At 43.2% G+C, this 14,378-nt stretch overlaps 1 protein-coding gene and 1 long non-coding RNA gene across 2 annotated transcripts; one reads left to right on the top strand and one right to left on the bottom strand.

The window, feature by feature from the left end:
- The first annotated feature begins 284 nt into the window (after window positions 1-284).
- LOC103376085 (uncharacterized) lies at window positions 285-2,714 on the top strand. The gene is made up of 2 exons (XR_521281.1): window positions 285-613; window positions 1,394-2,714. It is a non-coding gene; the product is annotated as an uncharacterized LOC103376085 (long non-coding RNA).
- A 301-nt stretch (window positions 2,715-3,015) lies between these two features.
- Window positions 3,016-14,288, bottom strand: ppp4r3b (protein phosphatase 4, regulatory subunit 3B). Its single transcript, XM_008306446.1, has 16 exons — window positions 13,823-14,288; window positions 13,185-13,240; window positions 12,166-12,264; window positions 11,401-12,024; window positions 10,495-10,572; window positions 9,651-9,767; window positions 9,393-9,509; window positions 8,291-8,422; window positions 7,563-7,665; window positions 7,433-7,474; window positions 6,818-6,976; window positions 6,413-6,582; window positions 6,179-6,318; window positions 5,869-6,014; window positions 5,646-5,785; window positions 3,016-5,343 (listed from the first exon to the last, which is right to left on the bottom strand). Exons 1-16 carry the CDS (start codon window positions 13,962-13,964, stop codon window positions 5,239-5,241), a joined length of 2,370 nt encoding a protein of 789 aa, XP_008304668.1. The 5' UTR covers window positions 13,965-14,288; the 3' UTR covers window positions 3,016-5,238.
- Between the last annotated feature and the right edge of the window lie 90 nt (window positions 14,289-14,378).

The raw sequence follows: 14,378 nt of genomic DNA, 5'->3' as shown, positions 1-14,378 counted from the left end.
GATCCAATAACTTAAAGCAATTTAAATAAACAAGTGTTTGCATGTCCGGATCAGCAGTTCAGCGTTCTGACAGCTTGTGGCATGAAGCTGTTGATCAGTCTGGAGGTTCTTCCTTTCATGCTCCGGAAACCTGATGGCAGCAGTTCAAACAGTTCATGGAGAGGGTGTGAGGAGTCTCTGACGATGTTTAGCGTCCTGCTCCTGCAGCCGCTCTGGAAACGTTCTTGGACAGAGGTGAGGGAAACCCTGATGTCCCTCTCAGCTCCTCTAACTATCCTCTGCAGGGCTTTTCTGTCTGACACACTGCAGCTGGAGCACCATGTGGAGATGCAGTAATTTGATCTGTAATTTGGTCCAGTACCTTCGTTTTTAGCATTATAAAATGAGCTCAGGATTCTAAGTGGTCTGAGTTGAACCCCCTCCTCTGGTCTCCCTCTCTCCCCTCCAGGAGTTGTCGGCGTCCCAGCAGGAGCAGCTCCAGCAGAGGGCAGCATACCTCCGTCAGCAGCGAGACAAGCTCCACGCTCTGAGGAAAGAGCAGCAGAAAACCAAGCAGCCAACCAAACCAGAGGAGGCACCGACCAGCCCCACACCAGCACCCTCCACCACCCCGGTACGTCCCTCCTCCCTTACGCCTCCTTCAGTTTAACACCAGCTACCTCCCAGTAATCCTGCACCTCAACAGTTTATTAACATCCACAGTTTTGTTACGATCATGTTTTTATCTTTAAGTTCTCATTTAATCCCTAACTCCTCCTGCTTTTCTTTAACCCATATTTTACTTCTAACTTTTCTTTCTCTCGACTTATTCATTTGGTTCTTGTTTTCCGTTTCCTGCTGCCTTTGTCTGATCTGGTGTGGCCTGTCAGGAGGCAGTGGGGCAGCCTCGGAGGAACGGGGCCTGTTCCCCGGCTCCTCCTCCTGCTCCTCCTGCTGCTCCTGCTCCTCCAGCACAACACTCTAACTCCTCCAAACAGAAGGTGATGCATCAGCTGCTCCTGCCTGATGTGAACACGTGTATTCACTCACAATTTGTGTGCGGATCTGGTTGTGCTCTGTAGCTTTCCTCCCCTAGAACTAGAAATCCTACATCTGAGTTCGTTTTTTGTTGTTTTAGCCACAAACTGAAGGAAATATGGTCTCAGTTGCAACCTCTGAAAAGATATTTGTCTCCTGAAAGGCTTCAAATTCATCATCCAACCCTCACTAGATGTATAAAGTCTATAGATAATTGAACATCCATGTGTAGCACAGCCCTGTTTCTAGTCCTAGCTGCTTCGCTTGTATGCGCTTGGTTGTGTTTTCCTGCTGCTTTTTCACTCCCTCGGCGCCTCATCCGAATCCACCGCTGGTGATTATTAACCCCGCTGCCTGTTCTGCTGTCTTTACACAGGAGATATCTGCTGAGGAGCGGAAGAAGCTCCAGAAGAGAAAACACCTGGCTGACAAGCTGAAAGAGGAAGTCATCAAGAAATAACTTCCCCTCCGAATGCAATATTCTCGTCTGTATCCATCCTATCTCCGTCACTCTGGTAAACAAACACGAGGCTTCCTTTTACACTGCCCCATAATTCACTTTGCAGAGCACAGGTCGGGGGTTTTGTTTTTCCAAAGAGTCACGAAAATTACGAGATCTTCCTTCTTTAGAGTTCTTTTCGTTGCTGTTTAAAGAGCAAAAAGGTGCATCTTCTTGTTTGTTTTTTTTTTAACTATGCCAGTATATGACAGTCTCTACTCGTAACACGCCACTCACGTATTTAAGGATCTGTTAGGTAGCGGCATTGGACTGAGAAAGTTAAGAAAACGTCACGCGCAGCTGAAAAGCACACGGGCCAGTCAGGCAATATGCTGCCAATAGCTGTCAGTTATTGTTACGAGACGAACCTGGGCTGTGTCCAAAATCACGTCTTATTTAAGTGCAACGCATTTACTTACAATTAAAATTTTGTAGACTCCAAACTGTACAATTTACAGGCAGTTCAGTGCCCTCAACAGACAAATAAATGCTAATGTGTTTTTTGTTTTTTTTTTTCAAGCAAAAATACCTCCTAAAGTACACAAGATGTATTTAAATCTTGCACTGTTGTTCAAATCAAATAAGCCATACGACCAGCACTTTTTAGTTCTCTTGCATTTTATAGCCAATAGATTGAGAAAATAATGTGCAGATTTATTGATCATGGAGGTTTGTTGCCCTGGAAATGTCACAGCGATGCTTCACCTCGACTAAATGTGAAAACTATTATTATGCAACACTACAGCTTAAGTCAACTATTACATTACACAGGGAGGAGGAAGAGGAGGAGTGTGATTTTGGACACGGTTACAGCTTCGTTTCTACGTAGAGAACGCTCAGAGATGTTCTAAATGCGCTGTGTGATGAGCCAGACTCTGAGTTAAGCAGTAATGGTGACATAAGACTTAATTGGGAGAGACTATTAGCAGGACAGTCTTATTTTCCACCATTGTTAGCGTTTCCAAAGGGAAGCGAGTACATCGTTCACACTATAGCAGCTCAAGCTAGTTACAAAAAAATGGTGTGGAAGTTGTCAAGATGAACGTCACGTGTTCATAAAGGGGCCAAGAGAAGAGAGTGCAGTATTTATCTTCAACCCAATCTGGAGTCTTCACTTTAAGCAGTCAGGATGCACCAGTTTCTATGTAATATTGTTCTCATGTATGCTGTTTAATAAACCACATTTTATAGGAAACGAGCTGGACTCCGGCCTGAGTGAATGAATGCTGTGAAGTTTGTTAACAGATGCTTTGAGGCCTCAGACTGATCTTCTCTTAGTTTGTATTTATAAAACCAGCTGTGATGCATGTTCGCGGATGTATTCGCAACACAGCATGAGTAACTTACCAAAAAGTGCAACCTCAAGTAGAAAATTAGATTGCTCACGAGTCAACTTTCAAATCGGATCAAATACATCCACTCAAAGGAATCGTTTTCATACGTTTCGTCGCTCCAATTGCCAAATCGGTGAACTGTTAAGACAAAGCTAGATTCACAAGTTCAATGTCAGGGTCACATTTAATTTCAAAACTTATCAAATAAATTCATACAAATGTTAAGAATGGATAGTGGTAGTAAATGCACTTGGTACAAATTCATCAAGGGAGAGCAGAAACAGTCATATTGTTGGGTGATGCTAACAGACAGGAGGAAAGACAGATTTCACTGCTCGGGTGCGGCTGAACTCCTGAAAAGCACATTGGCAACAATAATTTTACTTGTGCTCCTACCCTGAAAGATAGATCTAGCATTTTTCTTTTTTTTAGCAAGTTTCGATTCCCTTCATCTGCCTGTCAGTGTGCTTGTGGTGAGACCAGGAGAGAAGATACAACATGAGAAATGTTCCAACCCGACACTGTAACGTCCCCGCTTGCCTTCTGACGTTGTGTTTTGATTCAAAACCTGCACTGCATCAACTGCGGGGTTAAATCATCTTTATCGTAACTAATAAAAACAGCTCATCCATTCATTCAATTAAAAACTGTAACAAAAAAAAAATAATAAAGGTTTTCCTTCAACTTGAGTTTTTAATGGATAGGCCAAAGAAAACTTGAAATAAGCCAGAAATTGTGGGACTACGTTGATCTCAAGCGGACCAACTGGTGCTGAACATCCTGGACCTTCAAACCGGGCACCTCGACTCCCTAAAACCCGTCGCCACCTAGCAAGAAATGGGATTTTTCCACCAGCTGACAGTGCTACCGTGTACAAACAAGGTGGGCTCCTTCTTTCTTGTTTCTGATGCAAATCAGCCTCTGGACCTGAGATCTGTCTGAGAGGAGGGTGTCGAGACTTGAAACCTCCCAAAGTGTGCGCTAGTCCTACTCTGAACACACCCAGCAGCTCAGGTTTGCCAAAACGATGACGGCGATGATGATGATAACGAGGCCGCTAAATCCGACTAAAATACAAAACTCCAGACATCCTCCAAATGTTGGCTGCAAAAATGACTTTACTGCAGTTTTAATATGTTATTTTTTTTAAAACCAGCATCTGCGACTTCTCTGCATTTTACATTGAATCAAATGAGCTGGACTGAAAGGGTGAACAGTGACCCCCACCTTTTTGTGCAACAACAACAAAAACAATACACAGGCAGGTAGGTGTCTCGCTCCCCTTTCAAAATCACATCAGGGGCAAATGATTAAAAAGAAAAGAAAAGAGAGAAGAAAAAAAAAAAACAAAAACATCTGTACAGTACTTTTTAACAAAGTCATGAAATACAGGATTCCTGACTAACGCAGTCCTGTGTGTGAGACGCTGTGTTGTGTTTTGCGTGTGCCTCGACCAAACTGACGCCATGGCTTTTGTAGGCTTCGAGTCCTGCTCCTCTGGATCTAAGCGTCGTTACTGCTGAGTTTTCATTCTGGTTCGATTCGTCAGCTCCCTTGCCTCTCAAATTTTTTTTTTTTTGTTTTAATTTTTCTATGTTGCCTAGATCCCTCTATCCCCGACAAAAGTAAGTAGTTCTGTGGCAGGGCGGCGGCGGCGGCGCGCACACGCACACACACACGGCTTCAGCCAGTCAAGCTTTCTATAACTATGACGGCTAGTCCTGCTAGCCTGACTGGCCTGCTGAACAGTTCGTACACTGGCTGGTTGTGTTCTGGCTTCCTCTGTCTCTGGAGCTCATTGGTTCGGGTTCGAGATGGATGGAGGGGAGAGTTCGAATGAGAACGTGTGAGGGTGGAGGAGGGGGGGTTCTGGGCCGCTGGAGTACCGCGGCTTCCTTGCTACCGTTGCAACAGCGACACGGTAGAGCTGAGAACCGTCTTGGCACTGGGACTTCCACCGCAGCCTCTGGTTGGTGTGCAGGATGGAGGGTGAGGAGGAAGAGGAGGAGGAAGTAGTTCAGGAAGAAGGGAGAACGAGGAGAGAAGGGAGGAGTTTGCAAAGGATCAGTGAGGTTCTCCTCAGGGGCGAGAGAGGAGATTTGCGGATCTCCTTGAGGAGGTAGAAGGGAAAGAAAAACAACAGGCTGAAGGAGGGGATTGATCTGCCTTTCTTTCCAAAAGGTGAAGCTCTCCGTCTCCTTCCGCAGAGGGAGAAAAGAGGAGCAGCGATCTGGAGGGACTGAGTGAGGTGGAGCTCGTCTTTGCCCGTCTCCTCAGTGAGACTGACAGGTGGCACAGGCAGGCCGAGGACCAATGAGACGACCAGAGGAGGGGGGATGGTAGGGACTCCGTGTCCGTCCACCACGACCAAACAGAGGACTAGTAGCCTTATGAGCTCAAACGGGGCCGCTTCCTTGGAGACTGCTCTTCCTCCTCGTCTTCTTCCTCTTCATCCTCATCGTCGGGGTAGTCGACCAAACCAACCAGAGCGGTCTGAGAGAAACGACAAAAAGATCAAGACCAAGCACACGTAAGATGAACCTGCTGTCTGTCCATCGTGATCAGGTGGCTTTTCTACATGGGGAAGGTTTGCAGGGGAGCAGTCTAACTTATTCTTACTTATCAGTCTGGGATCAAACGTGATGCGTAGGGCATTTGTGTTGTTGCTAACTTCTGTCTGTAGTGTTGTCGAGATAACTTTAGAAACATGCTATGAAACAGTTTGACAGAGGCAGTGATGTTAAAGTGTTCCTGGACTGGGATCTCAACTTCACACCACTATTTATAGACGTTACCTTGACGACTGGTGTGGCAGGAAGAGCAACTGTTTTGACGGACGAAGTTGAGCTGTTGTTTGGAGTGACGGCCGGTGAGGCAGGTGGGATCGCAGCGGCTTTTCCATTGTTGTTGGCACCATTAGCTCCGTTGGCAGCTCCTGCGGTAACACAATGTGATCATGTTGCAATCTGGAAAAACAAATTCTGGGAAAATCGATGCAACAACATGAATACAGCTTACCTTTTTTGGCTTCCATGTATTTGCCGTAGCTATCCGAGAAGTCGTCCTCCATCCTCTTCTCCACCGCCTCTCCGTCGTCGTCATCGTCGTCGTCGTTGAACCACAGCTCTTCGTCCTCGTCCAACGACCGCGCATCTCTGCGATATCTACGGGAGGACAAAAAATGGCTTCGATAAATACAGCTATCTACAAAAGTATGACAAAACGGTTTCCTTCAAAGCAGTGGAAGCTGAGAATACATCATAAAATCTTTACCACAAAGACCCTAAATGTATTCGACTATTCCATTGTGTGCAATCAGGAGGCTGACCTGTTCAGTCTCTGACTCTGCCGGTCTTTTTCCTGCTCGTATCGACCTTTCAGGCCCTTGAAAGTCTGGACATACTCAATGGATTCAAGTGCTTTGTAGAAGTTATCCACAATGTGAGCGATGAGAGATTTTATGTCCTCCTGGAAACAGAAGACACGATGAGAAAACCCAAAAAATTCACGTTGTGGAAACATAAATGAACACTTTCTTTTCATTAAGGTGGAGTTTACATACCACTTTAATGAACTCAAAGAGCTCTATGATGGCTGAGTTGAGGAGGTTGTATCGGGTGCCGTTGTCCAGCAGGGCATTAATGACAGGCTCAAACAGGTTCCCTTTGATGATGTAGCGGTTGTAGTACTCATCTTTCAGACCGATGATTCTGCGCATGAAACGCAGGGCACCTTGGACAGAAACAGACAGCGACTGTGTAAAAATTATGCATTTGCTCTCCAAAGAAAAACAAGCTTAAACATTCATTATATGTTCACCAATCCAGTGTTCAGGTACATTAAAAAATCATTCTATACTTAGTTAACGTTCAATCACAAAGCAGGAAAACGTCTGACGGAACATTCTGATAAGGAGAGACAAAACAATAAGGTGTGTGAGAGAACCTTTGCACATGTGAGAACTTACAAAGAGCAAGAAAGGTGTGCTTAGAGTTCATGAGCACCAGCACTCTCCTGAGCAGGTCTTTGTTCATGATGTAGGTCTTGATGTGATAGGTGTGGTGCTCCACACAAAAGGTCAGAAGCTCCAGGATCAGCGCCAGCAGCTGAGCTGTCTGGAAGTTGTCTACATAAAAAAAACACAAAACCACTACACGTCAGGACAACGCAAACAGGCAGCGCAACATGTTCAAAATCCACATTCAAGTTGCAGACGACACCTTATAATCCTGACTTTCTTCCCCCAAATACAAACTAGATAGTTCTTTGTAATTTGAATTAACAACCGTACAATCCCACAAAGTCGCACCACATCTTGTAATCATTTGTTAACACCTAATCACATTTGTTTGAAATACTTTGGAAAGTCTGGCAATTTATTCATCTGACACAGAAAACTGTAGCCACTGCATCATTTAAATCAATTTAAAGAGATGCTAATCATTTATTTAACCCTCTTTGGTCGGTGCAGGTGAAATAAACACACCACAAAAACTACATGTGAATGCAAATGTTACCGTCTGTTACAAGAATAATTCCCAATGTCTGACAGTAAACGGTTAATGAGGTAAACAGCACTCACCTGGACAGACTGGGTTGATCTTTGTGGATCCTTCCTGTAGATCTGAAATAACATGACAAGGAATAATGAGTGATATTCTCTATATAGATCTTAAAATGTGAAATATTCTGGATCAGCTTCTCCTGCTCACCTTTTGAGCTCTTGTCATGTGCTGTGTTGGCCAGCAGAGGAGCAGTCAGGACATGCATGCAGTACTTGTAGAAGAAACTCAGGAACTCTGTTTTCTCAGTTTTCTAAAAGAAAACATGTAAAGAAACTGTGACGAGTGCTGTTCATGTTTTAACATCGGACAAATACAACATGAGTTATCAGTCCAACAGCTGAAAATATCCACCACTCAAAGTTAATAGCAACACAGCAAGTTGGACTGGGAAGAGTTGAAGATGTAACTGTCAAAGTAAAGCTGCTGTCATTAGCCTGAATGTTGGCTCAATCTAGTACGTAGTGATCACAAGATAGCAGTTGGTGTGCAGCAAAAGCTTCATTTTCCTGACAAGAGATTTATGGCTTAGTCCTTTTTTTTGAGTGTTCCACCCACTAAAACTGGTTCTGCTCTATTTCTCTAAAGACAAATCAACCACACTTCTATTTACAAGTGAAGTTCAAGCATCAGCCATAGAGACAAGCCGGTCCTGCAATAGTAGTCCCTTCATATAAAATCAGTGGAGAGGGTAAAAGAGACAAGTGTTCACTTGAGCAGTAGCAGCAACATGTGGACAGAGGGATGTAGGATTTTGTCAATCTGCACTGCTTTAAATCAAGACACAGAGTTGTTTATGCCGATCGATAATGATTGTTGAAAAAAAATTGCATTTCTGTCTTTGGGCAATCGGCACAAACGTAGATAGTTGAGCTTACATTGGTGGACGCCAGCATGTTCTCGGGGTCAATGAGTGTCCTGAGCAGACCCATCAGCTGGACAGCCCCTCCTAACTCTGGGTCAGAGTCACAGATCATCTGCTTGATCACAACATTTATCAGCAGAACATCCTGGAACACACAAACATAAACACAGGAGAGTCAGCACAATGCAGTTTTGATCCAAGGGTGTTTTCAGACTAAAAGGATTTCAACAAAACATGTTTGATCAACTAGACTTTGAACAAGTTCAGCACGCCGTCTCTCAGCGATGGAGAGTGTTGATGGTGACGATAGCAACACGCTGCAGTACTCTGAGTGCTGCACTTAAACAAAGTTGAATACATCACGTCTCAGTGGGGAGAACAGCATTGTTGTTTTGCAAGTTGTTTTGCAACAGCTAATGACATTTACTACTGAGCAGGAAACACCATCACAATGGGTCTGTAGTAAACACCAAGCTAAGCATGTTTGGGTCCTAAAAATAACTTCGACCAGTGCCTGGGTGAATTGTCAAGTGACCCCAAACTGTCAGATGATGGGGTTATTTCATGCAAATTTAAAAAAAACCCTCACAGGTGAATTACTGTTTGATTGTTCCTAAATGTAGCTCATAGGGGCCAAAACTAATCCTTCTGGACTATCACACTGTCGTTAACCCGTGAGGTGTATTAAAAAGGCAAAAACCACCTCGTGCCAACTTTTTCTCAAGCGGTATTTCAAAATGTTCTTAAAAAACGATTCCTGCCACAGCTATTGTTTCTCTGCCGGTTGTGGGCTTCAGTCCAACCACTTTGTATTTGACATTGTACACCACTGTATCTCAGACTGGAGTGAAGCAAACAGCTCGCAGCTTTGCAGGACAACCAAGCCAATGTGATATTTAGAGTCAATTATTAAGTGTTTAGGGAGGAGGACTGCTCTAAACGCCTTTTGTGTATAGCGCACGTATAAACCAACAATTTTGTCATAAAAATACGATGCAGAAAACAACTTTATAGAACATGTAGAAACACCTAAATGCAGTCCTGGGCTGACAAGCTACAGCCTGGCGTCTTAAAAGTGTAAACATGTCTGTTCAAAGAAAGGTTTCAATGCTTACGTCGTCCGTCTGCTGTGGCTCTTGCATGACAAACTCCCTGACCATGGAGGGGCTGAATTCCACCAGGTAAGAGAAGATGTCGGTAGCTGCGGCCCTCACCTGCAGGTCATCCATTCCCTGAGCAGAAGGTAAACAGAAGTTGATGGCACAGACATAGAGGTAATTCTACACACGTATGTTTACCAGTTTATTAAAGCAAAATAGTTTTTATTGCCAACAACTTAAGATATCCACATTCAGGTAATGCCCGGGACCTACCATGACTATTTCAAGAGCAGGTAAGATGCCTAGATTTGCCAGGGTTTTGAAGAAAGCGTCCCTGTTTTGTGGCTGCAACGTTTGTGAAAAAGCACAGAACTCCTTGACAAAGTTCACCTGAGGAGCAGAGAGGAAAAAACAACACATGTAATGGTTGTTCAGCACGTGGTACATTAAAGCAAGACAAAAAACACTATCCCTAAGCACTGATTCACATGGAGTTTTTACCATTACAGGGCGTGAGGAATTTTAAGTTTCACAGAATTCACAAATTATTTTCTACGATTTTAAATTAAGTTCCATGACGAACGAAGTGCAGCACAAGCAGGGTTAAATACATCTATATTTCTTGCTTCACTTCAATATTCACTGTGCAAGAGATATAAAACATGTGACGGAGTATTACCACATGATACCATCAAAAGCGTGACCGTCACACAAGGAGGATGGCATGAATTTGGAAAAACACTGACAACAATTGAAATACAGGGTCAGACGAGTAGCATAATGCTTGTCCTCAATTACAGCCCGTGCCATTTCCTAATTTCATCGTTTCAAATAAAGATTTGGACTTTAAATTGATTAGTTGTTCTGTCCTAAAGACAAGCTAATAGACAAAGTGGTGATTCAGATAAAAATCTTTATGGGAATCCCTGCAGAAAAATCAGTAACTCTGTGTAAAAAGGAACGACATTACATAGAACAGAACCGTTCCATCTAACATCATTCATACTGAGCACTAAGTCAACTTTACAAAACTACTCAGCATTTAGGTTTCAACATTTTACCACAAAAACCATTCACAGAAAACCTGCCTTAGAGATTTAATAACTGTTTGACTTACGAGCTCTCTCCTTTTACTGTCCTCTGTGGCTTCGTCTGTGAGCTGTGCAAAGACCTCCGTAAGAAACTTCTCATCCTCCTGCGGCACAGTCAGAACAGGGTTAAGAAATCAACACAACAAAAAATAAATAAAAAGACATAAATAAAAATAGAAACAAAAGAAGAATGGGAAACCTAATCCTGGACAGTGTGTACCCAAATTTTACTGCAACAAGAGTAAAAAAAATAACTATTCCAATAACCCACAGCAGCGTATGACTTTCAGAGACACAGATACAGAGAATTACAATCAATACCAAACACTTGATTGTGAAATGGAAGAACTGTACAATAAAGTTTACATCATAGAAATGATTTTCTCGTACAAGTTATTGTCCGTAACACATGCCTCACACCGTCACATTAAAATCAGCTTACAAGCATTACAACAGCCCTCAACATATTTGCTGACTGACTTCCAAAACTGTCTTTAATTGGTCGATCATCACAGCACAAAACTTGACACAATTATCTTTCACTTGTGGACAAAAAATATGAAGTCTTCTGAGCGATCATATATATTGTTAATACATCACAATCCTTATCCATTCCAACCTGTTTAAATGTTCCAGCTGAGATTCTAAATGATCTGACACACTCATTAGAAATCAATACATTTAGTGATGGAAATTCAGTCAACCGTTTAGCATCAAGTGTGAGCGATCCTTTTGAAATGAATCATTGGAAAGGCAATTTATCAGTGGAAAATGTCAATCAGCTGCAACACAGTGAAGAATAAACCACTAAACACACTACATGAAAGAAAATTTTGTGTAAGCAAAAATGGCAACTGCAGCTCATTCAACTCACACTGGAATTTGTTCCAGGATAAAACCATTAGGCGTTAGTTTGTGCCTTGGATCCTTACCTGCAACATACTGACAATCTCCACCTTGTTGAAAAAGATGAAGGATGTGAGTGTGGACAGGAAGTTCTCCTCAAAGACTGACGGCGTGGGCAGGATGATGTCCTGGATGTACTGAACACGGTAGGTCTGGTGGATTTTCTGCCGCAGCTCGGAGTCTGTGATTGGGATCACCTCCTTAAACTTTGCTGTCTTGGTCAAGAATTCTCTGTGTCGTTTAGGCTGAACCAGTGCTGGGTCATACTCAAGGCAACCAACCACATCCATGATACAGTCGTCAGAGAACATCACCTCAAAGAGGGCCGCTTTATTAAGGAACAAGACACCTCGGACAATCTCATAGAGGTGATGTAGGCCTTCCCTGTTGTCCAGGTCCTCACATACTCTGAAGAGACCCAGAAGTTTCTTGATGTAGCCCTCGCTCATCAGGGCCAGGGCAAGTTTTTCCCTACGGATGGGCGAAGACAGCACAGAGGTAACCAGGTCTGCAATTTCCTCCAGTCGGCTGAGCTCGCAAGGAGGGAGCTCCACCAGGTGGCTCGTCTCTTGAATCTCCTCAAAGCGCTCCTCCTCGGACTCATCGATCGGGTCCTGGGTGATGTCCAGAGCAGGGTCCTTGCCTTGGACCTGAACAATAAGTGATTGGTGGTTACTAAATGAGGAATTAAAACACAAGGACTGGTGTACTGAATCTTGCCTCTAGTAGTAGGGTCAATAAAGCGTCAACAGACAAACCAGCATTCGTCCAGTTTGGTGCTTTGACATTACCTGGCAGATCTTCTCCCAGATCTCATCACAGCCAGCCTTTTCCTGGAAACTCAGGGCAAGGTCATAGTTATCTGCTTCTGACCAGACGATCAGTGTGTCCTGGACAGGAGAGAAAGAAACATCGAACTTTACCAAAAGAGACACTTACCACATTCACAGGATGCACTCATGTGACTATGTTACAAAGCTTACGTCCACAAAACCCGTTTCAAAATGGTGAACTCTTACATCTCAGCTGAATACGTACAAGCTCTCTTATGTGTGTAAATGTATAAGCCTAGAAAGAACTTTTTAAAAATTGGGCTACAACTACCGTCTACTTTTATTGTCAATTATTTTATGGATCATTTTCTCAATTTACTGATTAGCTGTTTGATCTATCTATGGAAAATGTCACTGTTTCCCAAGAACTAAGACAGTGTCGTAAAATGTCTCGTTCTGCCTAAAATAATATTTTACTGTCACAAAGGAGTAAAGTAACTATAAAATACTCAAATTTAAGAAGCTACGATCAGAGAACTTCAACTCAAATTTCTCAAAAAAATTATTCGAACTGATTGAATGATAAAACTAAAAACTAGCTATTGACCTGATAGTTGACAATTACTTGTTTATTTGATGAATTGTTCCGGCTCTACTTTAAAATGAATGTGATTGCTTTGTCCACATGTGCATTGGGAAACATGCAGCCCAGTTCAACAATTTCCCTGAGGTTTGCACCAAAGGGATCAATAAAGTTCTATTCTATTCTATTCTATTCTAGTAACCACTGATTGCTAAAATTATGAGAAGCTATCCAAGCTGTAATTACTGATTGTGTGGCCTGCCGATCGCTTACTTCTAGGTTCACTATCAAACCAGACACTGAATTTCTGTCTGCTCAAGCAACAAGTCCCAAACTAGCATAATTATGTTTAGCATCTGACACTCAAATTTAGACGATACTGATAATCTGACCAACCAGGTATGCATGGATAAGCTTTTCGTAGCTAAACCAGAATCAGATGATCAATACATACCTGTTGTTTCTGATATGCAGTATTCGGGCTTATCTTTGACTCCAATAGTAGTGATCCTGAAAGACAGAGATAAGAGTTACTTAAATTTTAAAATTAGTGAGAATAATGAACAAATTTTAACCAATTATTAAAAGATAAGGTCAACTATCTGCCTAAAAGTAAGCAGCTAGGGTAAACTGATAATGTCAAAAGCTGAATAAAAAACTGTTTCAAAGACAGAAAGTTAAAAATTTACCACCTGAGGGCATGGTATTTAACGCTAGCCTATTAAAACACTATTCATTTGTCATCTGTATGTGAACACGTAGCGGTTTATGCCAACGAGCATTACCAAGTTTGTACGTCTAGGACCAGACTTTGAGGGCCCCCATGCTACGGAGATCACGTCGTCTGTTAGACTAACGAGCATGCTAGCACCAGCTATTCACCGATTTGCCTTTTAAAAAGAAACGAGTCAAATGCCGATTGTTCCAAGAGTCTGAAACCACTGGCTCCAAACGGGGCAACAAAAATGACTCCAAAAAATTAACCAAATATACATAGTGGCCAATCGAAGCGTTGTGTCCGAACAACCAGGAGTTAGCATGCTAACGCTAGCCGACGTATTGCTACCGCGGCTACGTTAACGGGGAACTTACCGTCCGATTCGGCCCGAACTAATAATGATATTCCCTTCAGTCGTTCAACAAATGTAGACGAAACATGTCCGGTGCCCCGATCGTCCCACTGCCGGTCTTCATTCAGCGTATACACTTTCACTCGCCGCCGAGTGTCCGACATGGTTAACCGAGTCGGAGCTAGCAGGCTAGCTGGCTGCTAACAAGCTATCAGCTCACCCCGTCTAGTGTTTTCCTCGACCTGTTAACTTTGTTTCCACCTGCATGTTACAAAACATGCGCGTCTAAGTGAAGTTCACAGTAGCGGTAAAATGTATTTGTTGCTATTTCATACGCATATTACGTTTACGACGTGAACCAACTCAACAGGAGGCCTGGTATCACACAGTAAAATTCACAGAGAACACAACAACTCCAACGGCCTCCGTGCTTAACGTCCACAGACCGCCATCTTGTAATCCGATCTTGTGTTCTTTTTCTTCTTCGACGTCAATCAAGCGCTAACTGCCGCGGGGTCTCCTCCTCCGGCGGAATCACCCAATGGCAGAGCCGCAGCGCCAGCAGCTCAGCGCGCCCC

The sequence above is a fragment of the Stegastes partitus genome, unplaced genomic scaffold (genome assembly GCF_000690725.1).
Source record: "Stegastes partitus isolate 25-593 unplaced genomic scaffold, Stegastes_partitus-1.0.2 Scaffold3660, whole genome shotgun sequence".
In the NCBI taxonomy this organism is placed as follows: Eukaryota; Metazoa; Chordata; class Actinopteri; family Pomacentridae; genus Stegastes; species Stegastes partitus.
Note: the sequence above shows the minus strand (reverse complement) of the source record. Positions and strands in the feature narration are given on the sequence as shown.